General features: G+C 49.8%; 1 protein-coding gene across 3 annotated transcripts in view; it reads right to left on the reverse strand.

The window, feature by feature from the left end:
* hsph1 (heat shock 105/110 protein 1) overlaps positions 1-26,857 on the reverse strand; it is a 128,153-nt gene that overhangs the window by 3,418 nt on the left and 97,878 nt on the right. For all 3 annotated transcript variants that reach the window (XM_085999313.1, XM_085999312.1, XM_085999314.1), the window contains 2 exons: positions 26,184-26,309; positions 14,059-14,166 (listed from right to left, as the gene is read on the reverse strand). In XM_085999313.1, the coding sequence (XP_085855439.1) occupies positions 14,059-14,166; positions 26,184-26,309 (234 nt within the window). The remainder of the gene's footprint in view (positions 1-14,058; positions 14,167-26,183; positions 26,310-26,857) is intronic.

The following is a 26,857-nucleotide window of genomic DNA, read 5'->3' on the forward strand; positions in this document are numbered from 1 at the left end:
CTTCCAGCATCTAGTCTGTCTAGTCCTGTTAGAATTTTATAAGTTTCGATGAGATCCCCTCTCATTCTTCTAAACTCCAGCGAGTACAAGCCCAATCGATCCAATCTCTCCTCATACATCATTCCTGCCATCCCAGGTATCAGCCTCGTGAATCTTCGCTGAACTCCTTCCATGGCAAGAACATCCTTCCTCAGATAAGGCGACCAAAACTGCACACAATACTCCAGATGTGGTCTCACCAAGGCCTTGTACAACTGCAGCAAGACATCCTTGTTCCTGTACTCAAACCCTCTCGCTACGAAGGCCAACATACCATTTGCCTTCTTAACCGCCTGCTGCACCTGCATGCTTACCTTTAGCGACTGGTGCACAAGGATGCCCAGGTCTTGTTGCACTTCCCCTTCTCCCAATCTATTGCCATTCACATAATAATCTGCCTTCCTGTTTTTGCTACCAAAGTGGATAACCTCACATTTATCCACGTTATATTGCATCTGCTATGCTTCTGCCCAATCACCCAACCTGTACAAATCACCCTGGAGTTTCTCGGTATCCTTCTCACAACACACACGCCCACCCAGCTTTGTGTCGTCTGCAAATTTGGAGATTACATCTAGTTCCCTTGTATAGATCATTAATATATATTGTGAATAGCTGGGGTCCAAGGACCGATCCCTGCAGTACCCCACTAGTCACTGCCTGCCACTCAGAAAAAGACCCGTTTATTCCAACTCTTTGTTTTCTGTCTGCCAACCAGTTCTCTATCCAAGTCAGTACCTTGCCCCCAATCCCATGTGCCTTAACTTTACACGCTAATCTCTTATGTGGGACCTTATCGAAAGCCTTCTGAAAGTCCAGATACACCACATCCACTGGTTCTCCCTTATCTATTTTACCAGTTACATCCTCAAAAAATTCCAGCAGATTAGTCAAGCACGATTTACCCTTTGTAAATCCATGTTGACTTTGTCCGATCCTGTCACTGTTTTCCAAGTGCTCTGCTATTACATCTTTCATAATGGACTCTAGCATTTTCCCTACTACCGATGTCAGGCTTACCAGTCTGTAATTCCCCGTTTTCTCTCTACCACCTTTTTTGAATAGTGGGGTTACATTAGCTACCCTCCAATCCATGGGTACTGTTCCAGATTCCATCGAATGTTGGAAGATGATCAGCAATGCATCTACTATTTCTAGGGCCACTTCCTTAAGTACCCTAGGATGTAGATTATCAAGCCCTGGGGATTTATCGGCCTTCAAACCCATCAATTTCCTTAATACCATTTCCCTACAAATACTGATTTCTTTCAGGTCCTTCCTTTCATCAGACCCCATGTTCCCCGACATCTCTGGGAGGTTATTTGTGTCCTCCTTTGTGAAGACAGAACCAAAATATATATTTAATTGGTATGCCATTTCTTTGTTCCCCATTATAAATTCCCCTGATTCTGACTGCAAGGGACCTACGCTTGACTTCACCAATCTTTTTCTCTTCACATATCTATAAAAGCTTTTACAGTCAGTTTTTATGTTCCCTGAAAGCTTACTCTCATATTCTATTTTCCCCTTCTTAATTAATACCTTTGTCCTCCTTTGTTGAATCCTAAACTGCTCCCAATCCTCAGGTTTGCTGCTTTTTCTGGCCAATTTATATGTCCTCTCCTTGGATCTTATGCTATCCCTAATTTCCCTTGTTAGCCACGGTTGAGTCACCTTTTTTGTTTTATTTTTATGCCAAATTGGGATGAACAAATTCTGTAGTTCATCTATGCAGTCTTTGAATGTTTGCCACTGCCTATCCACCGTCAACCCTTTGAGTGACATTCCCCAATCAATCCTACCCAACGCGCGCCTCAGACCATCGTAGTTTCCTTTATTTAAATTCATGACCCTAGTCTCCGAGTCAACAACTTCATTCTCCATCTTAATGAAGAATTCTATCATATTATGATCGCTCCGACCCAAGGGGCCTCGTACAACAAGATTGTTAATTAATCCTTTCTTGTTACATAATACCCAGTCTAAGATGGCCTGATCTCTGGTTGGTTCCTCGACATATTGGTCCAGGAAACCATCCCGTAAACACTCCAGGAATTCCTCCTCCACAATATTGTTACCCCCAATCTATATGTAGATTAAAGTCACCCATGATGACTGGTGTGCCCTTATTGCACGCTTCTCTAATTTCCCTTTTAATGCCATCCCAACCTCCGCATTACTGTTTGGAGGTCTATATACCACTCCCACTAACGTTTTCTGCCCCTTGGTATTTCTCAGTTCTACCCATACAGATTCCACATCATCAGAGCTAATATTCTTCCTTACAATTGTGTTAATCCCTTCTTTAACCAGCAATGCTACCCCACCTCCCTTTCCTTTTTGCCTATCTTTCCTGAATATTGAATACCCCTGGATGTTGAGTTCCCAGCCTTGGCCACCCTGGAGCCATGTTTCCGTAATCCCAATCAAATCAATCGTTTACCTCTATTTGCGCAGCTAATTCATCCACCTTATTACGAATGCTCCTCGCATTAAGACACAAAGCCTTCAGGCTTGTTTTTTTAACGCTCTTAGACCTATTAGAATTATTATTTACTGTGGCCATGTTTTATTTAAACTGTTGATTTCTCTGACTGCCACTTTTGTTTTTCTCCTTCCTATCTTTCTTTTATCCTCGTTCCCTTTCCTCTGTCCCCCTGCTAAGGTTCCCAACCCCCTGCCATTTTACTTTAAACCCTCCCCCAGAGCACTAGCAAACACTCCCCCCCCTAGGACATCGGTCCCAGCCCTGCCCAGGTGCAAACCGTCCGGTTTGAACTGGTCCCACCTTCCTCAGAACCGGTTTCAATGTCCCAGGAATTTGAATCCCTCCCCCTCACACCATTCCTCTAGCCACGTATTCATCCGAAATATCCTTCTATTTCTACTCTGACTAGCACTTGGCACTGGTAGCAATCCTGAGATTACTACCTTTGAGGTCCTATTTTTTAATTTACCTCCTAACTCCCTATATTCAGCTTTTAGGACCTCATCCCGTTATTTACCTATATCGCTGGTACCTATATGCACCATGACAACTGGCTGTTCACCCTCCCCTTCCAAGATGTTCTGCAGCCGTTCTGAGACATCCTTGACCCTTGCACCAGGGAGGCAACACACCATCCTGGAGTCTCGTTTGCGGCCGCAGAAACGCGTATCTATTCCCCTTACAATAGAATCCCCTATTACTATAGCTCTACCCCTCTTTTTCCTCCCGTCCTGTGCAGCAGAGCCACCCCTGGTCCCAGGAAGTTGGCTGCTGCTGCTTTCCGCTGATAAGCCATCCCCCCCCAACAGTACTCAAAGTGGTGTATCTGTTTGAGAGGGGGATATCCACAGGGAACCCCTGCACTACCTGCCTGTGCCTAGTACTCTGTCTGTTGGTTACCCATTCCCTTTCTGCCTGTCCAACCTTTGCCTGCAGTGTGACCAACTGATCAAACGTGCTATTCACGACGTCCTCAGCATTGCGAATGGTCCAGTATGAATCCAATCGCAGCTCCAGCGCCGCAATGCGGTCTGCCAGTAGCTGCAGCTGGACACACTTCCTGCACACATGGTTGTCAGGGTCACAGGAAGTGTCCGAGTTCCCACATATCGCAGGAGGAGCATACCACGGCACCGGGCTGTCCAGTCATGACTTACCTTTTAATTAATTGCAATTAAATTAAATCAATCCCACCAATTTCACTACAGTTAAATGATATATTTAAGGGTCCTGGTTTACAAACAGTCCCCGCTACACCACAGAGAGCTTAGAAAGTATAAACGCCTAGAATGTGGGAGGCCAGCCAGGAGTGCATTGGAATAGTCAAGTCTCGAGGTAACAAAGGCAATGGGTGAGGGTTTCAGCAGCGGATGAGCTGAGGCAAGGGTGGAGACAGGCGATGTTACGGAGGTGGAAGTAGACATTTAGTTATACTGTGAATATATGGTCGGAAGCTCATTTCAGGGTCAAATATGACACCAAGGTTGCGAACAGTGTGGTGTCATACTGGACTAGCAACCCAGAGGTTGAGTGTTGAAATCTCACTATGGGAAGTTATGAAATTGAATTCAATAAATTTGGCAATTTGTAGGCTGGCACCAAAAAGTGACCAGGAAAGATGCCAAATGGTTTCACTAATGTACTTCAGGGAAAGAAACCTACCACCTCTATCCAGTCTGGCTTGCATGTGACTTCAGTCTCATACTACATGGTTGACACTTAACGCCCTCAGGGAAATTAGGGATGTCACGTGACTGGCATTATCAACCAAGGTAGAGGTGGATATCCAGAATCATCCAGTACCCACCCATCCAGTCAGTCGTCTCTGTGGAAGACATCTTGAATGCCAGATCGTCATAGAATGTTAGTAACAGCAACTACTGTCATTAACTTGGAGGATGCGGAGGTTGACATCACAAACTATTTAACTGAGTAATACCCTTTTTCCATTTTCTAAGGTACTACTTGACGTGCAGTCAATGATGCCCTACACAGTTGGGAAACTGGCAATATTAAAAAAGCCTTAGGGCTCGAATTTCCAAGGGCCGTGGAGGCATGTGGGGTGTTAAAATTGCAAAAAGTAGCGGGCGGGCCCAACCCTGCCTCCAAGCAATTTTCAAGAAATCGTGTTTACTGCTCCCGTCTCCGTCCCGCCTCCAAGAGGCGGGATAGGCCCTTAAGGCCCTGAACAAGCACTAAATTGCCTCTATTATCCCATTTTGAAAGGCCTTTGTGATTTTAACCCTTTTCCCACGTGAAGCACGCCTGCTCTGAAACAACGGTGAAACCTGGCGGGAGCACAATTGGATTGCTGACTATTAGCTGCAGCTCCACCATTAAATAGGATATTTGATCAGCCATCATTTGCAGGTGGCAGGACTTTGTTGTCTCAGGTCTGGGGGAACTTTTAGACGGCATAACCACAGCTGTGGAAGTTTGGAGCCGGACACCCATCTCCAGTGTGACCTCCTGGGAAACCCCTCTCGCCACCTTGACTTGAGCGCTTCCTCAACTCAGGCATCTACCAGAAGCATGGGAGCCATTTATTTCCTTCCCTTCTGGACATCAGATGAGGACGAAGAGCAGCCGTGGCACCAGCAGAACCATCATCAGCAGCAACAGCAGGAGCGCCAAGCTGCTGCTCACCCACCTGAAGCTGCACAGGCCAGAAGGGGCCGGCTCATGGAAACCCGTCGGCGCAGGAGATACCCCCCCAAACAGGGTCTACAGACACAGGGTCAGCTACCTCAACATGTCTGAGCACCAGTGCCAAAGGTGGCTCCGACTTTCGCGAGAGGTAGTGGGTGACATCTGCGCAATGCTGCAACAAGACCTGGAGCCCAGAGGACCAGGTGGACAAGCATTACCAGTGGCCGTCAAAGTCACCACCGCACTCACTTTTTTGCCTTAGGCTCATTCCAGGGATCAGCAGCAGACATCAGCGGCATCTCCCAGGCGGCCGCACACACTTGCATCACGCAGGTAACCGATGCCCTCTGCCATTGTGCGCAATCACATCCATTTCACAAAGGATCAAGCAAGTGTCACGGTGCGTGCGGTTGGATTAGCTAATCTGGCAGGCTTTCCAAGGGTGCAGGTCGTCGTTGACTGCACACGTGGCCCTTAAGGCACCCCATCGCAATCCAGGTATTTTTGTCAACCGCAAGGGCTTCCACTCCCTCAACGTTCAGCTGGTGTGTGATCACAAGGAGATGTTGCATGTTTGTGCCAAGTACCCTGGCAGTTGCCATGACACCTTCATATAGTGCCAGTCTAGTGTGCCTCCGCTATTCAGTCTGCCAGACCAACTTAACGGATGGCTACTTGGAGACAAGGGCTATCCCCTGAAGACGTGGCTAATGACGCCGTTGAGGAGCCCATCCAATGAAGCTGAGGAGAGCTACAACTCCAGCCACATTTCCACCAGATCCATAATCGAGCAAACCATCGGTTTGCTGAAGATGCGCTTCAGATGCCTGGATAGATCAGGTGGAGCCCTGCAATACTCAGCAGCCAGGGTCTCCAGAATCGTCATGGTTTGCTGTGCACTTCACAACATGGCACAGCGTCGTGGCTTGCAGATTCCCGAGGACCAAGTGGCTCCTCACATAGTCTCCTCAGATGAGGAGGAGGAGATGGAGAAGAGCGAAAACAAACATCTTGCAGAGGCCCATCAACCAGCGGCAGCAGTACGCAAGAACATTGCTGCCCGGGATGCAAGGAACGCACTCATCTTAGCCAGATTTGCTTAGCCTAGCCAATCAAGCACTTTTGCCTCGCAGCTTCTTATCAGAGCTTTGACAATGGCCAAGAACCAGCGGATTCCTAACAATTTGACCACCATACTGACAATTGCAAGTAATCCTAAGCCCTCAATGTGGAAGACCCATTAGCGAAATGACACGCCACAACTGCAGCAGTAGCCATCAGGTTTTTTATTTACAGTAACCATCTGATGGCTTTTTAACATTAAACATCAAATTTCACCCAAGTGACTACCCTTGTGCCTATTTGTGCAGTATCTTTCTCTTACGCGTGCTCCTACATGGTGCTTCCCCTGTGGCTTTAGCAGATGTGGAGGCCCCCTTGCTCAGTTTCTTGCTGCTCCTGTCTCGACACCTTTGGCGGGCATCCTCTGGGGTTGCGAACCTGAGGGCTCGCCAACAGTCTGCTGCTCCTGCGGCTGTGCAGGGGTTGAGACGCCGATCTCAGTTGGGTGTGGACTCTGGTGGGGCTCTGCAATAGCATGGAAGTGAGTGCTTGGAGAGGAGCCCCCACTTCCTTGATGTCTGCTTACTCAGAAGGACTTCCATGAAGGTCTGGTTTCTCTCTTCAATAGATGACCATCGCTCCTCCAGAGATGTCATTCTATTCAGAACACTCACCATGTTTTCTGCACTCTGGTAACTTATCACCTCCATGGAGGTTGCCATGCTTTCCATGGTGATGCATTCATGCGCCAATGACTCCACAAAGGCTCTGCTCATGTTCGCAATGGACTCCTCCATTCACAGCGACCCTGGAGACAAAATCTGCCAGAGACTCCTGCATCTGTTCCTGGAGTTCCAGCACCGCTGATCTTGTGGATGGACCCAGAGGCAGAGGGTTGACATGCAGCTGAGCCGAGCTGGGAGAGTCCTGCACCCTCCAACTAGGACTCTCCACTGCTGTCCCTGTCTCCACCATCTGCTGATGCTCACTTGTGAGCTGTGATACACTGCACACTCGCGAAGATGCCACCGAGGTGAGAGTGTCTGCGCTGGCACTGGGTGCGCTGAATTCTGCTGACGCTGCGCCCTCAGGAGGTTGCAGCTTCCTCGGAGGAGTCTGGATGCTCAGGCTCTTCCTACAGGCTAGTGGGGACAGGTGCTTGCGATGGTCCTGTGGGGGAGTAAAGGAAAGAGTAAGAGATGTGATGCCAAGGTTACATGCACATTGCAGATGATCATAAGTCCATCTGTTAGAGCTTCAGAATCATTATCAGCGACTCAAGCAATGTCAGAGAGATGGAAAACTATTCTGTCACCAGCTTGCTGTGATGCACCAGTCTGTCCGTCCCCCACTTGCGCATCGTCCTCCACTCCCACGATCTCCAGGACCGCATCTTCCCAGGGGTGAGCTGGGCTACTGAGGGTGGCCCTCCTCCTGTCCTCGCTTTTTCCCTCTTATTGTGAGCTCTCTTTTCCTGCAATGAGGGAGACAAGTGGAGGTTGAGTGAGAATGAAGGAGTGAGTTTAGAGGATCCATAGCATAGATGCTTAGGAGACAAAGATGGAGTGAGATGGCAAGACCAAGGGCCCTCCCTGTGTGTTGTCAGTTGTGTTCATAGCATCACAGTGATAGGGAGTGTGAGGGCTGCATAGTCGAATGGTTAGGTGAATGTGAGCATAGAGAGAGAGAGGGAATGGGTAAGGGTGCATGGATGTCAGTGTCAAGTGGGATGTGGAGGAAGAGATTGCTAAAGCGGAGTGCTGGTGAGGAGAGGCAATGGGGATCAGATTGAGGGTGATGGGAAAGTCATACTCACTTTTCCAGTGCGCAGGTGGTCATGAAACTTCTTCCTGCACTGAAGCCAGGTTCTGCGGGTTATCGACAAAGAGTTGACCTCCTGGGCCACCTGGATCCACACAGCCTTGGTCTGCTGGGGAGGCTTCTTCCTCCCTGAAGAAGGGAAGAGCACCTCTTTATTGGCTCTTGCTCCCTCCACTAAAACTTGCAGGGTAACATCATCAAACCTGGGAGCAGACCTAGGTCTCTCGCTGGTCATTCTGCCTCCAGGTCGCTGTAGCATGAAAGGCCAAAAGGTTGGCAGTCTGCAGAAGAAGCAAGGCTTGTTGCAGACCTTAAATGCAGCAGCAGCGACGACGTCATCGGAGGCGACTTTCAGACTGGAAAAACTAATTGGGCCATGGGTTCCCACACGCTGGAACTCAATTGCCCACTTATCATTCTCCCACATCGATTTAGAATCGGGTGGATAACACGAAAAGCGGATTACACAACCCCAGCCTGCCCCAGTGACAAATGCCAGCCCTTACTGTCTGAATTTTTGCTGATGGGGCTTGGTGGCAAAATGTACATAATGGGAGACTCAGCAAAGCAATGAATCCACCAATGACCAGCTAACACCTATCAAGTCCCCTGTGGCAGCTTGCAAAGTGCCAGAAAGCATAAAAATGTACAGCTGTGGTGCATATAGACCTGCAAGCAAAGCGGTGTTGACCTCTACAGATTGGGTACTAAAAGTGACATGAATTGGTGACGACCTCCCTGGTTAACCATAGCATTTGCAGTCTAATAGTTGGTGTGAAGGTGGCAGATGACACCCATGGGATGTATTCTGCACATGGTTCTATGCATTCTGCGCTTTCAGTTTTCTGTGCTGAGAGAGTAAAAACAACCTTTAGCAACGGTGCTCATGCTGAAAACTGCCCAGCACTTGCAGTATTCCTGTTATTTTAAATCCTGTTCAAAGTAGGAACAAATGAGTATTTAAATAAAAACTAGGCCAGAAATTTATATTCGTAGTGCCATTGCTGCTGCTTACTTAATTTTATTGTTCTCCACTGGATTTAGTACCTATTGCAGTGGTGCTAGCCAAAAGATCAGAGTACTTAGCCAAGACAGAGTTCAGACTGAGGGAAATGATAAGTTCAATTCAATCTTTCAGCATACCCTTAATACATATAGGCCTAGAAATTGGGTATAGCCCCGCTTGAAGCGTTAGAATTGGCGCTGCGCAAAGTTTATAGCCAGACGAAACTTAGATGCCTGGCGCGATATTGGGTTGCATCGCCCCCAAAGGTGATTGAGGCGTGAATTCAGACGTTGCACGGGCCTCCTAAGGCGCAAAACTTCCAGCGCTACCCAATATCGGCGCGGACGGGCGCAGCGCAGGTGATCTCAATTACTGATAACCACGAGACTTCCAGGCGCCGGCCGGCTCTTAAAAGCGGTGGGTCAGTCAGCCTCAGCTTCCACACTCATCGCCCTGTAGGCCTCAGAATCGGCGCAAAAAACTTGGTTAAGATGGAGGTGGTGAGACAGAGAGCAGAGCGCTTCAGCAATGAGGCTCTGGAGCACTTGGTGGCCGCAGTGGAGCGCCGTCGAGATGTTCTCTATCCCGACAATGGCAGGAGGCCGAATCAAAAGGACTACCGCCGAGCTTGGAGGGATGTTTGTCAGAGGGTCAACTCCAGCAGCATGGCGACCAGGAGCCCTGTTCACTGCAGGAAGAAATTCAACGACCTCACTCGGGTCGTGAGGGTGAGTGGTGTTTATGCAAACTTCCGATTCCCTCCATCTGCACCGGACTTCATGGCTACAGGGTGCGCGATGCCCCAATGGCCATGTGTCAGCAATCACCCATGGCCCTTTCTGGGCACACACATGCACATTTGACTCAAGGCGTAATGTAAGGGCTCTTGCACCATGGGGGGCATGAGATGATCACTCGGAGTCATGTAACAGAACTTCCCCTTCTTTCCCCTGCAGTCCAAGCTGGCGACCATTCGCAAGGACCAGCTCTGAATCGGTGGAGGACCTCCACAAGTGGTCACTCTCACGGATCTCGAGGACAGTGTGCACCAGATTCTTGGAGGACGTCCGAGTGGTCCTGTTACCACTGCAGCTGCCGACCCCATTGTCGACAGCGATGGTAAGGATCTCACCTTTTTCAGCTGTCTCCTTCCACTTGGTCCCCCCGCCAGCATGCTTTCTCACTGTGGAGCCATGTCATAGCCTTGCTGCAATCTGGCATGCCTTGCTGCCAACTTGTCCTTTTGCTAAAGCCACTCTTCCACCTCCCTGCTTTCAGATGCTGCATCACCAGCTTGGGATCCAGGCCCTGAAGCTGCCAGTGCCAGTGCCTCCGCCGGCGAGGATCAGGAGGAAGCCAGACCATCCGTTCCAGCCTCAGGGGAGCCAACACATCTGCAGACTGGGGATAGTAGCTCCCTGGAGGGGAGGGGGGGGCTCTGATGAGGAGTCAGTTGCCGGAACAAGCAGCCTGCATCAACGCGAGGGGGGGGGGGTGTGGGGAAGTTCGGGCACCGGCTCCCCAGAGGGCGAGGCAGGGAGCGATGACTGCTGCACAGAGTGCAGAGGAGGTGCGTAGCCTGGCTGAAATGAGCACCCAGGCCCGGCTCAGGCACACTGAGCTTATGGCTGCAGTGGGGAGGATGCCTCAGTCGATAGAAACACTGGCAAAGAGTGTGCTGGACTTTGGGGCAGCAATGGAGAGGACTGTCCAGGGCTTCGAGGCCACTATGGAAAGGACTGTTCAGAGCTTTGGACAATCCCTGGAAAGGTCTGTCCAGGGCTTGTCCGAGGCAGTGGAACGGACTGCTCCGGCCTTGTCCAAAGCAATGGAGAGAACTGTCCAGGGCTTCTCCGAAGCACTGGCACCTGCCACACAGGTCCTCACTGCTGCCACGCAGTCACTGGCTGGCCTCGTCCAGACCCAGATTGAGGCAACGCGAACTCACTGCTGCCACCCTATCTGCATCAGCTAGGATCACCCCGGGCCCTTCCAGTACCACACACGAGGCCAGGAATCAGTGGAGCAGTCGCTTGTGGCAGTAGAGCAGAGCCGGTCCCCTCCGAGAGCCAGTGTGTCGTCCGACCATGGTGCAGGTGTCCTCTCTCGGCAGGTGACCATTGCTCATGCCACCGTTGGAACGTCTGCAGTGCAGCTGCCACCACCTGCAGTGCACACTGCTTCCAGCCATGGCCAGATCAAGCAGCCAGCCTCCGCACCCTCCAAGCCCAGAGGTCGTCCAGGCCATCCCTCAGGGGCTTCTGCGCTTGCAGTCACCAGACGTCCCCCATCCTTGATGCCGCCACCGGGGTTCAACTACGGAGGAGCAGCAGGGAGGGAAGGGGCCGACCGCGAAAGAGAAGTTGGTCTCCATCAAGGGGCCAGCAGTAGAGGGAGGTGCTGAGACGTTTCTTTCCCCAAATTCAAGGACGCCCTCACCTGTTCTGATTGTTGGTGATGGTTTGTTTAGTTTTGTGGCTTTGCCAGAGAGTTAACTGTTATTTTGTTAGTTATGGTTTCTGTTGACATGACGTTATGCTGGAAGGAAGCACTTTTTTGAAAATAAAGATTTTTTTTTTAAATTTACAATGGTACTCGTAACTATTTACACTCATGGTGGCCTTCATAGGCTTTGTACGAGCAAAAGTGCGCATGGCGAATGACAGCCATCATTCCGTCAGAGGGTCCTCGAACTGAGTCCTTATGAGCCTCTGACGGACGGCCCCTTCAGTTTCAGGAGCCCTCCCATCTTCCTCCTCCTCCTCGTCCGCATGCTCCTCCTCGTCCGCCTGCTCTTCCTCCTCCTCCTCCTCGTCCGCTTGCTCTGCTGGACCTTGAGGGGCAGCTGGCATTGGCTGGGTTCGTCGAATGGCCAAGTTGTGGAGCATGCAGCAGACGACGATGATGCGACCCACTTGCTCCGGCGTGTACTGCAGGGCTCCCACTGAATGGTCTAGACAGCGGAAACACTGTTTGAGCACACCAATAGTGTGCTCCACAATGTTCCTGGTCGCCTGATGGCTGCTATTGTAAAGCTCTTCTGCCAGGGTGGTGGGCAAACGGAGTGGGGTCATGAGCCATGGGCAGAGAGGATAGCCCTTGTCGCCAAGAAGCCAGCCTAGTGGGTGAGCCGGCCCCTCAAAAAGGTCAGAAACTGAGGTCTGCCGCAGGATGAACGCATCGTGGCTGCTTACAGGGAATTGCGCGTTGACTGCCATGATCATCTGGCGGTGGTCACAGACCAGCTGGACATTGAGGGAGTGGAACCCCTTGCGGTTGCGGAACTCCTCAGTATTTCAGTAATGGCGCCCGCAAAGCCACGTGTGCGCAATCAATGGCCCCCTGCACCATGGGGAAGTCCGCAATAGCAGCGAAGCCCTGCGCGCGCTCCGCCTGCTTCTCCAGGGTCAGAGGGAAGGTGATTAATTAACGCCTTCTTCTATCGAGGGCAGCTGTCACTTGCCGGATGCAACAATGCACTGCAAATTGAGATATATTCGCTATGTCCCCAGTGGCTGACTGAAAGGATCCGGTGGCGTAAAAGTTGAGGGCAACAGTCACTTTGATGGCCACCGACAGAGGTCCTGCACCATAGACGCGGCTGCAGATCCTCAGCAAGCAGGTGGCACAGCTCAGTCACAACCTCCTTACCAAATTGCAGCCTTCGCAGACACTGCTCCTCCGACATGGTAAGGTATGATACCTGCTGCCTGAAAACCCTCGCAGCGTATCTTCGGAGTGGCCAACCTCCATCGCCCCTCCTCCTTCTGGCCAATCCCGGCCCTCTCTGTGCCCCTTCCAAGTGTCCGGCCATGAGAACGTTCCCCTCCAAAGCAGCGCCCATTGCTATGCCAGACGGGCAACACGCTGTAATGTCTAGCACTCCAACTGCTCCGGACAGGGCTGAAGGTCCCAAGTATTCGAAGGCTAAATCCGATAAATCCTGTGCAACAGTAGCTCACCAACTCTCTCCAGCAACGATCAGAATGAACAGGCCAAGTGGCTGCAGCTTTTATACTAGATCTGTCCTTTAAATAGCGCCCCCTGACTCCGAGAAGGGCCTGGGAGCGTTCCATCGAACTGTCACTAGTGGCGCCAGGCGGAAAGGTTCCGGGCGCCACCGAATATCTGGTCAGGGGCGCCAAAAGGGTGTTGCACACTGAAATGACGTTATGATCTGCCTGCGCACGCGGGCGCGCGCTAACAGTTAGTGCAGGTGCTAAATGGATACTCGATATGGGAGTTGTCGCTATCCTCATTGCGCCCGCCCGAACATTGGGTAGCGCCCCAAATCTCAGGCTCATTAGGCGCTAATCGCTGGCGCAACCAACCGAATTTCTAGGCCATAGAACTTTGTTATTGTTGTTAACCACACAATGAGGTTTCAATACTTTGGGATACTTATAGTATTTTCTTCCATTAATTTTTTTCTCCAACTTTCTCCCCTTGAAGATATTGACACTTGCTGAGGTACCTTTTGACTATGCCAACAGCCTTCTGCTGCCTTGCACAATTAGCATTATTCATTTGCAAGCTTGGACATTGAATGGTGTCAGGCTTTTTGGGCACAAGGGTGAAATTGGTCTTTGGCAAACACGTAAAATGGAAAATAGCGAATCAGCAGCCCATTTTACACCACACCCAATTTTCTTTTCCAGTGGTGGCAATGGAAAAGAAAATTGGGTACAGTGTAAAATGGACTGCCGATTCACTATCACCAGTTTTGCACAAGACCAATTTCGCCCCCTGCAGCTGAACCCTATCCTGATCAAACATGCACATTTCAGCAGGGATATTAACAATCAGCCTCGGCTGATATTTTTCCTCTTTCGCACAGAAATACAGACCAATTCTAGCACCCCTACTGCTAACCTAGCTGAGATCAGCTAACTCACCCTGGATACTAGCCAGATGTATAATTTTGTTATCTATGCTGTAAAGAAAAACAAATACTAATGAATTCAACTACAACAATACATTTCTTGGTACTTACTTTTAGCTCGAACAACTTATCAACATAGACTTGCTTAGCTTGGTCTTCACCATCCTCATATAACCAATTTTCTGTCTCAGACAATAGTGCTGAAAATCTTATTTGATCCTGCAATTCACAAAAAAAATCTTGAAAAGACAGTATGATAAGTTTGTAATTTCCCCCCCCCATCCAAGTAACAGTACAAATGAAGTGTGAATTTGAGTGAGCTACTCAAGCATGAAATAATTTTTTTTAGCATTTTTTCCCACAACCTTGATTTGTACACTTAATCCAATGTGCTCCCATTGACAAATTCAGATAATGAAAAAAACAAGAACATTTTATTTTGAAATAGGAGAAAGCAACAAAGAAAATTAGAGAATTAGTGGGAAAACCTTTATAAGTCTCATTAATATGAGGAGAAAATGCTAGTACATTAGAGAATGTTAGTAACAGCAACTACTGTATATTTGTCATTAACTTGGAGGAGGCCGAGGTTGACATCACAAACTATTTAAATTGAGTAATACTCCTTTTCCATTTTCTAAAGGCACTACTTGACATGGGTACATGCATGCAATCAAAGATGCCCTACACAGTTGGGAAACTGGCAATATCAAAAAAGCCTTACTGTCTGAATTTAGAGAGCGTAGTGAAGATGTAAGTGTATGGTTTCTAATTTACTGAAATATTTCGTTTGTATGCAGGGAAACAGAGAAAGGGTAGAAGATATGCACTCAGGAGATTAAGGGCTAGAAATTCAGTAGGCTTTGCACCCAGTTTTCGCCCAAAGAGGGCTTTTGCGCCACTTGCTGAGCTTTCGCCGATATTCAGCGCTGCGGTAATGGCGGCGTTAGCCAGTAGCGCTGCGCCGCCACCGATGATGTCATCGGTGTGCGCAGTGCCCCGCTACCGCCCCGACCGCCATATTTAGTTGCGGCCGCCTCTTCCGCAGCGGCCGCAAACAGCGATCAGAAAACGGGGCCGTCCTGCAGCGTTAGTGGGGCGAGTTAAGGCGGAGGTGCGGTCGGCCGCTTTTTCGGCAGCCGCCTGCCCGCACCTCCTTCCCCGGCCTCCTTCCCCGGCCTCCTCCACCCCCGCCCCCCCCCCCCCCCCCCCCCACTTCTCCGTGGTGCCGGGCTCATTTGCCGGCACTAGCGAGCGGCGACCTCGCTGTTGCAGGCACCTCCCCCTTAAGAGAGGAAGGCCTGCAGTACCGCAGCCTGCCGCTCCGCAGCGGGTGGCGCTGCGGCACCTAGCGCGCCGATATTCAGTTTCAGTGCCCCAAGCGGGGGCGCCGAAACCCTTGAATAGCAGCCACCTTCGAGTTGGGGCGCTGAAACTGAATTTCCGGAGGGCGCAAGTGGCTCCGCGCGCAGCGGTACTTTCTGGGCGCGAGCGAGCTGGCCGCCCCAAACTGAATTTCTAGGCCTAAGTACCTTAAATTCTGAGCCCCAACAGCCAGTCAACATAAGTTCTCAAAAACATGACAGCAAAATTGGGACTAGGTAGAAGATTTCCTTTTGTTCTGGGCAACTTCAATTTGTTCTTTCAACAGGTAGAGAAGGAGAGAGCTCCATCATTTGACGCTAAACATCCTGTGGGCATTCCCATGGTACAGAGCACAGCAAAGCTGGAAAAAGAGTTCCTAAGTGCCTGTTTTGTCACCTAGGTCCCTGGAATCAATGACTCACTGCTACATGAACCCCACAATGGCTCTGATCCCCATTCAGAAGAATAGTGCATGACTGCTCTCTGAGGGATAGTGGGTTTGGGTTTAATAAGGAATAATCTTTCTCAGAGTCGGAGCCACTGAGCCTGGTTAAGAATCCTCCGGCTTGTAATATGAACTAACAGAACCTTTCAAGCGGAGATTCAGGATGGAGGTAGACTTCTTACATATTTCTTTAGCTTTATAACCACTTGATGTCCTATTAAATACTTGCAGTGCATATTCTAATTCCTTCATTTTAATTGAAAAGCAAAAGGATCCTCCCAATCACTTCTCCCCACCTCCTTTCCAGGACCTACCTGAAGGCCGCTGCTAGCAACACAGCAGCCTGAAATGGAAATCCTCTTTGCAGGTGAGCTTACTTGGGGATGCTCAGCAGGCGCCTGAAGTTCGGCAGTTTCATGTAAATGAGACCCAATATTGGATGCGACTCGATCCCATCCATTCCAGTGCAGGGATCATTTCCTGCGCAGTTTGCTCTGGGGTGATTTCTAGGCCTTTCCCTTATCTTTCACTATCTCTTGCAATCTCCCTGTCTCACAAACTTGCTTCTCTTCTGTCTTTTGTCTCCTTGTAATTCTCCCCCATCTCTTTGCCTGTGCTGATCTCTCTCACCTCATATTCTTCTCTCTCTGATTTACCCCTCCTTTTTTTGTTTTGTGTTTTGGTTCTTCTACCAATCTTCAGCCTCTCTGACTTATTCTGCCTACCTCATTTAAAAAAAAAAAACTTTTCTGTCTTCTGGATCACAAGAACAGGGAGTGATTGGCAGTGAGCAGGGGGGGGGGGGGGGGGAAACAGGCCACAGAGCAGCCATAGTTATTTTTAATTTGAAAGCAGAAAAGGAATGTAAAAAAAAAAGTTTTAAATTTTTTTTTAATTTAAATGTTGAGAAGATTCTGGAGGTAACTGAAAGGCGAGAGGCTTGATTTTGATGAGCTTAAGCTTAGCTCACAGTGGAATCTGCTTTGGAGATTCGAATCAAGAGTTGGGAAAACTCAATGAAAAGATGTACAGATAGGTAATATTTAGGTGTGATGAAAATAGCATAAGATAAGTAATTAAGGGTGTTTCAGTGCATGCATGCACGCACGCGACTTTTGTCATATGACCAGTCAATTTCCCATGGCATTGCAGTGAGTCAAGCCCAAAAGTAGGCTTCAGGTGAAGCAAGGTTAAAGGCCGGAGGAATAATTAAGACCACAGCAAGCCAACATAATTCAGTCTCCATTTAAAATCATGCATTCTGTTCTTATTTTTATATTACCATTATAAATTCCTATGTCATATTTATAATAGAAACTGCTTATGTAAACTTGTTGGGCTAAAAATTGGGTTACACCCAAAAACGGGGATCGCAATGCGCGATCAAATCAAATCAACTTTTATTGTCATTGTTAGTGCACAAGTGCAGTACAACGAAATGTAGGCTTGCGGCTCCAGAGAGTGTACAATTTGGATTAGGACACTTAAACATTTCAACATACATTTGTACATATATATGAGCATAAATATGACCATAATAAAGTGCATCGGCAGATGTGCAGGCTTTAGTGTTTATTTGTGGAGTTCAGTAGGATGACAGCCCTGGGAAAGAAGCTGTTCCTAAATCTGGTCGTACGGGTGCGAATGCATCTGTAGCGTCTTCCAGATGGTAGGAGGGCGAACAGACTGTGGCTGGGGTGGGTAGGGTCTTTGATGATGGACCGTGCCCTCCGTAGGCAGCGTTTCTGATATATATGTTCTATGGTCGGTAGCCGGGTGCCGGTAATGCGTTGGGCAGTTTTGACTACCCGCTGCAGGGCTTTCCGGTCATGGGAGCTACAGCTGCCGTACCATACCGTGATACAGTTTGTCAGGATGCTCTCTATAGTGCAGCGGTAGAAGTTAGAGAGGATCAGGGGGTGACAGATTACATCCCTTCAGCCTCCTCAAGAAATATAGGCGCTGCTGGGCCTTCTTCACCAGAGAGGAGGTGTTGAGGGACCAGGAGAGGTCTTCCGTGATGTGGACTCCGAGGAACTTAAAGCTGGCCACCCTTTCCACCTCCGCCCCATTGATGTGGATGGGGGTGTGACTTCCGCCTTTGGACTTCCTGAAGTCCACGATTATTTCCTTTTTGTTTTCTTGGTGTTAAGGGCCAGGTTGTTGTCGGCGCACCACTTCACGAGATGCTGGACCTCCTCCCTGTAGGCCGGACTCATCGTTGTTGGTGATCTGGCCTACTACCGTGGTGTCATCTGCAAACTTGATGATGGTGTTGGAACCATTAACAGCCACACAGTCGTGGGTGAAGAGGGAGTAGAGGAGGGGGCTCAGCACACATCCTTGTGGGGCCCCCGTGTTCAGGGTCGGGGGGGGGGGGTGGAGGTGTGGTTACCTAATTTGACAGACTGGGGTCTGTTTGTTAGGAAGTCCAGGGTCCAGTTGCAGTGGGAAGTGTTCAGGCCAAGAGTTTGGTGGCCAGCTTGTTGGGGACGAGTGTTGAATGCTGAGCTGTAGTCTATAAACAACATTCTGATGTAGGTCTCCTTACCATCTAGGTGATTCAGTGCCGAGTGTAAAGCAGTAGTGATTGCATCCTCCGTTGATCTGTTTGCCCGATAGGCAAACTGGTGTTGGTCAAGGGAGGCAGGAACACTGGCTTTGATGTGGGCTAAGACCAGTCTCTCGAAACACTTCATTATGATGGGTGTGAGTGCGACGGGTCGATAGTCGTTCAGACACGTCACAGCCGCTTGTTTAGGCACAGGAATGATGGTGGCGGTCTTGAAGCATGTAGGGACTACTGCCTGGGCCAATGACAGGTTGAAGATGGTGGTGAAGACATCAGCCAGCTGATCAGCACATTCCTTGAGTACCCGTCCAGGGATGCTATCCGGTCCAGTAGCCTTTCGTGTGTTCACTCTGCGTAGAGCGCCCCTTACGTCGGAGGTCGACAGAGTGAGCACCTGGTCTTCGGGGGGTGGCAAGGCTTTGGTAGCCGGCTCCTTGTTGTCCCTGTCGAAGCGAGCGTAGAAGTTGTTAAGCTCCTCCGGGAGGGAGGCGTCGCTGACCGGGGGACTGGTGTTTTTGCCCTTGTAGTCAGTGATGGACTGGATGCCTTGCCACATGCGCTGGGGGTCCGAGTTGTTGCGGAAGTGATCCTCTATCCGCAGTGTCTGTTTCCTCTACAGGGCCATCAGCGAACAACAAACTGCGCACCCAGACGGAGCTTTTATCGTCGCGGGGGACTTCAATCACACAAACCTAAAAACTGTACTACCGAAATTCCACCAGAATGTCTCCTGCCCCACAAGAGGGGAGAACACACTGGATCAAGTCTACACAAGCATTGTAGACGCTTACAAGGCCATTCCCTGCCCCCACCTTGGGAAGTCTGACCACCTCTCCCTGTTTCTAGCCCCGGCATACAAACCGCTCATCAAAAGAGAGAGAACATCAATGAGAGCAGTGAAAGTATGGCCAGAGGGGGCAGTATTGGAGCTTCAGGATTGCTTCGAACGCACTGATTGGGGCATGTTTGCCCACAATGACATCGAGGAATACGCATCCACAGTGCTATTCTACATCAACAGCTGCGTCGAGGTCGTCACGACCCACAAAAATATCAGGTCATACCCCAATCAGAAACCCTGGATGAACGGAGAGGTCCGCTCACTGTTGAAAGCACGCGACGCAGCATTTAAATCTGGCGACGCGGCAGCTTACAGAGCAGCTAGGACCAACCTAAAAAAGGGTATCAGGACTGCCAAATGGAAACAGACACTGCGGATAGAGGACCACTTCCGCAACAACTCGGACCCCCGGCGCATGTGGCAAGGCATCCAGGCCATCACTGACTACAAGGGCAAAAACACCAGTCCCCCGGTCAGCGACGCCTCCCTCCCGGAGGAGCTTAACAACTTCTACGCTCGCTTCGACAGGGACAACAAGGAGCCGGCTACCAAAGCCTTGCCACCCCCGAAGACCAGGTGCTCACTCTGTCGACCTCCGACGTAAGGGGCGCTTTACGCAGAGTGAACACACGAAAGGCTACTGGACCGGATAGCATCCCTGGACGGGTACTCAAGGAATGTGCTGATCAGCTGGCTGATGTCTTCACTGCCATCTTCAACCTGTCATTGGCCCAGGCAGTAGTCCCTACATGCTCCAAGACCGCCACCATCATTCCTGTGCCTAAACAAGCGGCTGTGACGTGTCTGAACGACTATCGACCCGTCGCACTCACACCCATCATAATGAAGTGTTGCGAGAGACTGGTCTTAGCCCACATCAAAGCCAGTGTTCCTGCCTCCCTTGACCAACACCAGTTTGCCTATCGGGCAAACAGATCAACGGAGGATGCAATCACTACTGCTCTACACTCGGCACTGAATCACCTAGATGGTAAGGAGACCTACATCAGAATGTTGTTTATAGACTACAGCTCAGCATTCAACACTATCGTCCCCAATAAGCTGGCCACCAAACTCCAAACTCTTGGCCTGAACACTTCCCTCTGCAACTGGACCCTGGACTTCCTAACAAACCGACCCCAGTCTGTCAAATTAGGCAACCACACCTCCCCCGCCCTGACCCTGAACACGGGGGCCCCACAAGGATGTGTGCTGAGCCCCCTCCTCTACTCCCTCTTCACCCACGACTGTGTGGCTGTTAATGGTTCCAACACCATCATCAAGTTTGCAGATGACACCACAGTAGTAGGCCAGATCACCAACAATGATGAGTCAGCCTACAGGGAGGAGGTCCAGCATCTCGTGAAGTGGTGCGCCGACAACAACCTGGCCCTTAACACCAAGAAAACAAAAAGGAAATAATCGTGGACTTCAGGAAGTCCAAAGGCGGAAGTCACACCCCCATCCACATCAATGGGGCGGAGGTGGAAAGGGTGGCCAGCTTTAAGTTCCTCGGAGTCCACATCACGGAAGACCTCTCCTGGTCCCTCAACACCTCCTCTCTGGTGAAGAAGGCCCAGCAGCGCCTATATTTCTTGAGGAGGCTGAAGGGATGTAATCTGTCACCCCCGATCCTCTATAACTTCTACCGCTGCACTATAGAGAGCATCCTGACAAACTGCATCACGGTATGGTACGGCGGCTGTAGCTCCCATGACCGGAAAGTGGTAGTCAAAACTGCCCAACGCATTACCGGCACCCGGCTACCGACCATAGAACATATATATCAGAAACGCTGCCTACGGAGGGCACGGACCATCATCAAAGACCCTACCCACCCCAGCCACAGTCTGTTCGCCCTCCTACCATCTGGAAGACGCTACAGATGCATTCGCACCCGTACGACCAGATTTAGGAACAGCTTCTTTCCCAGGGCTGTCATCCTACTGAACTCCACAAATAAACACTAAAGCCTGCACATCTGCCGATGCACTTTATTATGGTCATATTTATGCTAATATATATGTACAAATGTATGTTGAAATGTTTAAGTGTCCTAATCCAAATTGTACACTCTCGGGAGCCGCAAGCCTACATTTCGTTGTACTGCACTTGTGCACTAACAATGACAACAAAAAAAAAGAGTTGAGTTGATTTGGCAGTCCCGATACCCTTTTTTAGGTTGGTCCTAGCTGCTCTGTAAGCCGCCGCGTCGCCAGATTTAAATGCTGCGTCGCGTGCTTTCGACAGTGAGCGGACCTCTCCGTTCATCCAGGGTTTCTGGTTGGGGTATGACCTGATACTTTTGTGGGTCGTGACGACCTCGACGCAGCTGTTGATGTAGAATAGCACCGTGGATGCGTATTCCTCGATGTCATTGTGGGCAAACATGCCCCAATCAGTGCGTTCGAAGCAATCCTGAAGCTCCGATACTGCCCCCTCTGGCCATACTTTCACTGCTCTCATTGATGTTCTCTCTCTTTTGATGAGCGGTTTGTATGCCGGGGCTAGAAACAGGGAGAGGTGGTCAGGCTTCCCAAGGTGGGGGCAGGGAATGGCCTTGTAAGCGTCTACAATGCTTGTGTAGACTTGATCCAGTGTGTTCTCCCCTCTTGTGGGGCAGGAGACATTCTGGTGGAATTTCGGTAGTACAGTTTTTAGGTTTGTGTGATTGAAGTCCCCCGCGACGATAAAAGCTTCGTCTGGGTGCGCAGTTTGTTGTTCGCTGATGGCCCGCTCCCGTTGAATGGAATGCAGGTAGCACACGATCTTCGTGCTGCCTGCTAATTATAATGAACACTCAGCAGAGGGCCCAAGTTTGTGCGAAGCTAGCAGCAATGAAAGCTAACCTCCACTTCTTAAAGGCAGTCTGCATCTCTTGAAGGGGAGGTGCATTCTGCCTGCAGCTGCTCATGCAACTGGATGGGGGAGACTGTGCAAATGTCACAACAGAGAACGTACACAAAGACGCTCTGATGCAGCACTGGAGGCCTTGGTGCAGGAGGTGGAACGGAGGAGCCAGGCCCCATTTCCACAGGGGCTTGGAGGCCCTCTAGGCAAACTCAAATGGCAATGGGAGCAGAGATAGTCCTAGCTGTCAATGCCAGCAGTGTTGCCCCAAGAGCTAGCTGCAGTGCAGGAAGTTTAATGACATCACTCGAATGGCTAAGGTCAGTGAATTAATCTTCAAATGCCACATCCCACCATCTGTACCACTAGCCTCACACACTGCTCAATGTGCACCACACCCCCATCTGTCACCTACCAACAATCTCTACCAAACACAACTCATACCTCACCACTGCTGCAAGACTCTCACCCATATCTCACAGTTTGCACAGTCAGCTATTCAACCATGACAGGCACATCACTCAAACACATTGCACCACACTCACTGACACACTTCCCTTTCTTTTGCAGAACAAGGTGGCTCACAATCGGAGCAAGCAGGGGCTACCCGAAGGGGCACAGGCGCGCCTGCATAATCTCATCCCCCTGGAGGAGACGGTGCTGGCCATTCTTGGGAGGGCAATCGCTGAGCCAGTGGTGGGGCTGAAGCTATCCAAGATGGTAATCTCATACCTAATCCTCCTTCTCACATCCCCCTCATCCCACTATCTCTTCTGATTTACAAGTTGCAGATGGTGTAAGCATGCACCTTTGCTTTCCCCCCCCCCCCTCCCATCACCACAATCTTGCCCTTGTGCCTGTCTCCTTTCAGATAGCCAAGAACTGCCACCTGGCCAGGCACTGGTGGAGGAGCAGGAAAAAAGTGATCATGAAGACACTGCATCACTCGATTTCACATCACAGTCGTCAGCTCACTGACACTCCGCGTACTTTAGCAGATAGGTTAGACGCGAGATCTACACGTGGTGAGACACCAGGTATGAGTGGCCTGCAGCCAGGGCAGGGGGAAAGGGTAGTGCAGGTGCCAGCTCCCTGGAGGGAGAGGTCACACACGAGTTCCACTGTAGAGGACTCAGATGAGGACTTCGATGGGGCAGCCTACAGAAGAAGGCTGATGGGTATGCACACTGAAATGCTTTGTGTATTGGCAGGCCCGTCAGAAAGCCCGAGTGCAATGTCAAGTAGCATGGAGGAGTCCAGCACCAACCTTACACAGGGCTTTACTTAGAGCTTGGAACCCATGATTTCCAGCATGGAATTGATGGCCATTTCCATTACCATACTTGTGGACCCAACCACGATACAGGGTCTCCGCTTCCATTGCAGCACAGGTGGAAGTGACCCAGCGTCTGAGTGCTGCAGTGGAAGCTCAGACTTCTGTCACGCAAGCTCAGACTGCTCTCATGCAAGCTCAGCTTGCTGCCACGGTGGCTGCGTTTACCAGTGTGGAAAGGGGCTTACAGGTGTTCACAGCAGTCCAGCAATCTGTCCTTCAACAGATTACTAGGATTGCTGAGGCGCCGCCACGGGGGAATGGCAGTGGTTCCGTGGAGCATGAACCTACTGATGTAAAAAGACTATGGAGCGCTTGGTTTGAGTATAAAACAAGGCTTTCATCAACTGTTTCAAAGCCATGAGATTTCTAGTTACATCACTAGTTCCTGGTTACAGAAACATCCTGAGTAAGCTGGGCCTATGCCCGAGTATTTATACTCCTTGGACGGCACCACCAGCTGGCCGCCCAGTGTTACTTCACGAGTCATAAGATTCATGACACCTACCGTCTTTCTTAGGGTGACAGCATTTGTGCTTCCACCACTGCCACTCCATGTTGCCCGTCAGCCAGCCAGCCCAGACTGCTGCTGCTGCCCAAGTCGAAGTGGTGCAGTCTACAGCTGGGCCTTCCAGGCCACAGCTGCAAGGCAATCTGCCATCTCCCCCACTGAAAGTCAGCAGCCTTCCACCAGCCATGCCGTAACTACAGGGGTAGCACTTCGTAGGAGCACTAGGACAAGCAAAGGCACACAGAACACAGGGACTATGGGAATGCACAAGGGTGATTAGTTGACTTTTTATGTAATATTCGATGGATTGATGAATAAAGTTGATTTGGAATGTTTGTTTGTGGTGGCTTTCAAGAGGACGCTATGATGGTCTGTATCAGAGGGATGGTAAGGTATGGGAATATTGGTGAATATGGAATTGGGGTTGCAATCACTGGAACCGCAGTCAGATGAGTCGATCACGGACAGCCCGGGCAGAAATGAGCTGTCTGGGTTGCCTCCTCCCTTCCACTTCCTCCTCCAGTTGCTGTATGCCTGGTTGCAAGGGCTGTGCCCTCATGATGACGAGGTTGTGGAGCATACAGCAACCACGACAACCTTGAGATGTGCTCTGGTGCGTACTGCAGGGCTCCCTCAGAGTGGTCCAGGCAGCGGAACTGTTGCTTCAGCACCCCAATGGTCTGCTCTCTGTTTCGTGTGGTAGCATAGCTCTCATTGTACACATGCTGGTCATTTGTGGTTGGATTGCAGAGCGGAGTTATGAACCAGGTGGTCAAGAGATAGCCATTGTCGCCCAGTAGCCACCCTCTGGTTTGTCATGGTGTCTCAAAAGACTGAAGGAACAGTGGACTGCTGCAGAACAAAAGCTTCATGACTACTGCCAGGATACTGGGCATGCACCATCACGATATGCTGAACATGGTTGCACACCAACTGCACATTCAGCAAGTGGTAACTTTTGCAGTTGTGGTACATCTCAGCATTTAAATGTGGTGCCCGCAATGCCACCTGTGTACAGTAAATGGTGCCCTGCACCATGGGGAAGCCCGTTATCCTGGCAAAGCCACGTGCATGCTCCACCTGCTTCTCTCTGTTCAGAGAGAAGACAATGAAGTCCCCTCTCCTGGCATAAACAGCGTCTGTTACCTCTCTTATGCAGCAGTGGACGGCAAACTGGGAGATGTTACAGATGTTGCCTGCTCCAGCCTGGAAGGATCCCGATGCGAAGAAATTCAGGGCCACGGTCACCTACACAGCCACTGGCAGCGCTGTCCTTGCCCTGGTGTGAGGCTGCAGGTCTGGTTGCAAGAGGTGGCAGAGTTCTGTGAGCACCTTCTTCGTAAAGCGCAAAACACCTCACACATTGCTCCCGACTCAGGCTGAGGTAAAAGAATTGCCTTCGGAAGACCCTAGGTGGGTAAGGCCTCCTGCCGAGAGCCCTTCTCCCCCTCCGTCTCCTCCCTCTGCAAGCAGCCTCTGCTCCATCTCCCGGTCATGCTACAGGCCAAAGAGGATGACAACGAGAGCACCCTTGACTGGGAGCAAGTGATCACACCAGAACCCTTGAAGTCAGAAGCAAGGCCTTCTCCACTTGCAGCATCACTCCCTGTCACCTCACCAACTTTACATAACTCTAGAAAGCTCCAAACAGTTCCACAAACTTATACAGAGCCAGTGGAAATCAATCAGCAACTAACCTTAGTGTGGTTGCTGATCCCTTTCAGTATTGCTGGTAGGGGATCCTTGCTGATGCTGAACACATGTTCAGCAGTGTGAGATTAACACAGGGTGTCAGCTCCAGCATTAACAATGGAAATGACAACGCTGAGTGACGTCACGATCTGTTCACCCTGCATACTTCCGGTGCATGCTCTTAACGCCCACCCTCACCAAGATGTCATATGGCGTGGCGTGGCATGCACTGGAAGTGTGCGCGCAAGGCATGGACGCCATTTTAGGTATAAAACGGCACTGTAGCGCCGAAAAATTGGGCGCTACAGAGCCGAAATTTTCGACCATCATGCTGTAATTACACCCTCTTGCCAGTGAAAGTACTCCAGTGCCACCACTGGCAGGAGGGTGTAATTGCTGCATGACAAAGTTTGCAAAAAGTCAGTCAGTTTCCGTTACAAATGGGAACACGGAAATTTATAATGGAAAAAAGTTAACAGGAAATAACGGAGATGCAAGATTTTTATAATATATATATATAAAATGAGGGGAGTATTTTGAACTCAAAAGTACTCGTCCTAGATTTCCTTTCCCCTTTAAGGCCAGTTTCACTTAGATCCGTGATCTTGAATGGAATGTTAAACTTACCTTGGTACCGACAAATTTTTCAAATGGCCCGTGGAGTTTATCTCTGAAGTCATATACGTACTCTTCCACAGCATTTTTGGCATAACTTCTATCTTTTTCTAGCTTGTCCTGCATGATCATATCCCCCTGTTTTAAAAGAAATGCAGTAAGTGTAATTAGCTTTGTTGTTAAGCGCAATCATACTGATTGAAAAGTAACTTAAATGATCCACGGCCATAAAAATGAATCCCTGCATCGAAGTAGTGGAAGCTGGTGGAGCAGAATCTACATGGATAATATCCTGCTTTATACCAGACCAAAGAATTCAGCCAACTTTCAGGCTACAAGCTCAACTAACAAATAGAGGGCATTGCCTTTGCTAAGAATATCTCAGTACAAGTGCAAGCCTATAGAGGCTTTAAATACCCATAAAAGTGATATCCAAACTCCCCCCCCACCCCCCCCAAAATGTCCTCCCTTCTCTTCAGCATGTGAAGATAAGAAATAGGTGAGGAAATTGCAGATGCATTAGTCATACTTTAGCCCTCTAAATTCACAATTTGTGCCCATGCATTGGAAAATTGCAAAGGTCATTCATTATTTAAGAGAGAGGAAGAAGCAAAGTAACTAAAGACCTATTTAACATCAGTTGTGGGGTAGTTGCTAGACCTACCATCAGGGACAGTATGAGCTGA

This window comes from Somniosus microcephalus, chromosome 10 (genome assembly GCF_052327205.1).
Source record: "Somniosus microcephalus isolate GS21.2 chromosome 10, FLI_Smic_1.0, whole genome shotgun sequence".
NCBI classification, from domain to species: Eukaryota; Metazoa; Chordata; class Chondrichthyes; order Squaliformes; family Somniosidae; genus Somniosus; species Somniosus microcephalus.